The following is a 2,500-nucleotide window of genomic DNA, read 5'->3' on the forward strand; positions in this document are numbered from 1 at the left end:
TACCCAAACCGTCCATACTTAGTATTTTACTCTGTCTACTCGTCAATGGGGAACCCCCAGGAGTCAATGGGTGAATCGGCACTGCACTAAAGTTTGCAAGGACCCACTAAATCATACTAATTGTAGCAGAGGGATCAGAGAATTGTCCTTAATAACAAAATAAATCAAAACATTATCAAGAATAGATGTAAACCTTTTTAATACCTTTTTCTTGTGATAATTAAAGCTTGTCTCCTCTTCGGCTTTTTGCATATCCACCTTCTTTTTCTCATAATCATCTCCCAGCTCTCCAGATCTGTATTTACATTAAAATCACTTGCTACATTATAGAAATAACTTTTCACTTTCAGCATATAATTACCATGCACAAAGAAGATGAAATGTATAGTAGATTTCAATTTTACGAAGCATCTGTAAGAAAGCTCAGCTCAGCTCAAATATAATATTATTACACAAGTTGAAAATGGAAACATGAAGATTTTTGATCATCGGAGTTAGGGACATTACTTTAGCAGTAAAGAAAGGAAAGCCTGAAAAATCTAGGTTTTAACTTCATTTAACCCATGACAACTGCAATACCAAAGAAGTGCCAGTTCAGCTACATGTACTGAGCCAACTTGGGGTGAGTAATTTTATGCATTCACGTTTAAACCTTGGATGAAACCTCACACTCCCAGAATTCTGTCAAGTCTGGGGAGGGGTGTAGGGAAAGATTTGCACAAAGGGAGAAGCTACTTGGTCACCAATATTTGACTGTTTTTTTCTTTTTCTCTGATCCTCATAAGGATGCTGACAAAGGGGGAAATTTAAATTTTGTGGCAATTTCCCTGTGCAGAGTGGATATCATGGCTATTCCCTTGAATAGGTATTTGATAGAATCTTCGAACATGTGACTGGTCTCGGTTCACTAGGGTGATCGACTGGTGAGGTGTTTCCTACCTTCTCTCTCCTTTACAAAATAGTGGACAGAATGGCACCAGATTACCAATGAAAGATTACAAAGAGACAACAGACAAGTGAGTGAAACAACAATGCTTATTTCTTTTATTAAGCCGGCCTTCTCATTTTTATCGACTAAAACTCGTCATACAAGCTAGTTAAGTTTTATTAACGGTTTATTTCTGGATTTAATTTATTCCACATTTTCCATACTCCAATGCAATTTTGAGTTTCAAAGTTTTGCCATCAGGTCCATGAGAATTTGCCTCAAGGCAACAAGAAGTGCCAAAAACAAAGACTTGGAAGAAAAGGACTTCGCAGACCAAGACCCGGAAAACAACCTCAGAAAAAATAACACACCAAACAGAAAAAACCAGATCAATTCAGGTCATTTAAAATGACACACGTAGTTTATGGATCGTTTGAAATAATATAAATGATGTGTTTTGTTATTTTGCTGTTTGATATGTCTTTTTTTCTGGGGGGGTCTTTGTTTTCCAGGTCTTCATCTTCTGCACACCCAGTTTGGTTATGAAAGCTTTGCCGGAAGTGGAACAAGCCAGCAAACAAGATGTAAATGATTGTTGCTCACTCTCTAGTGATTTATAATTCTTGAAAGGCGAGTGTTCTCCTTGATAATTTGCCTGAGAGAAATGGCATTAACTGTCAAGTGGGATTTGCAGATATAGGTAGCTACATGTACCACTGAATGGCTGAAGTCTGACATTTCAGCTAGAATTCTGTTTTTGGCACCTTTCCGAAATCAATTTCCCCTGGATTTCCGTCATGCATTTACTGCAATTTTACCCTTAGTAACTCAAACCCTCAACAATCCAAATCTCCCGCTAATTTGAAGAAACTTTTGTTTCCCTTCAGGTCATTCTGTATATATTTTACCCTTTATAATTCCAACCAGGTCTGTCAATACGTGACAACGTACAATCAAGACAAACAGTGTGCCACAGTCCAAAACATTTCATGTAATTTGGAAGCAGCCTCGTAACCTTTGTCTTTTTTTGCATTACACAAAAACGTGACAGTTTAGTTCAGTTTTCGTTGGTTTAGGGTACATTTAACTACAGCGACTGTATCTTCATAATGGATTGCTGCTTAACTGAGGTGCCAGGGATGGCGTAGTGGTGAGAGCACTCGCCACCGACCAATGTGGCCCGGGTTCGATTCCCTGACTTGGCGTCATGTGGGTTGAGTTTGTTGGTTCTCTACTCTGCACTGAGAGGTTTTCTCCAGGTACTCCGGTTTCCCCTCTCCTCAAAAACCAACCTTTGACTTGATTTGTTTTCATCGTTAATTTCAGTTTACAGTGTCCCCAATTAGTGCTCCAGCGCTAGAACGACTAGACACTTAAATAAAGTTCCTTTCCTTTCCTGATAACTTGAACTCCTGTTAACTCGTACCTTTTTCAATTTCCCTTGAAGGTTCAAATTATCAGGAGTTCACTGTAAGTTACAGAAGAATCTGACTGCGTCATATTTATAGCATGACATAAGATAACATCAAAATTGACAGGTGGGCCTGATTGCAGGTTATGGTCAATCTTGTT

General features: G+C 38.6%; 1 protein-coding gene across 5 annotated transcripts in view; it reads right to left on the reverse strand.

Annotated features, from left to right (window-relative positions):
* LOC138000807 (structural maintenance of chromosomes protein 1A-like) overlaps positions 1 to 2,500 on the reverse strand; it is a 172,116-nt gene that overhangs the window by 119,362 nt on the left and 50,254 nt on the right. For all 5 annotated transcript variants that reach the window (XM_068847459.1, XM_068847457.1, XM_068847458.1 and 2 more), the window contains exon 7: positions 205 to 295. In XM_068847459.1, coding sequence (XP_068703560.1) covers positions 205 to 295 — 91 coding nt within the window. The remainder of the gene's footprint in view (positions 1 to 204; positions 296 to 2,500) is intronic.

The sequence above is a fragment of the Montipora foliosa genome, chromosome 4, assembly GCF_036669935.1.
Source record: "Montipora foliosa isolate CH-2021 chromosome 4, ASM3666993v2, whole genome shotgun sequence".
Lineage (NCBI taxonomy): Eukaryota > Metazoa > Cnidaria > Anthozoa > Scleractinia > Acroporidae > Montipora > Montipora foliosa.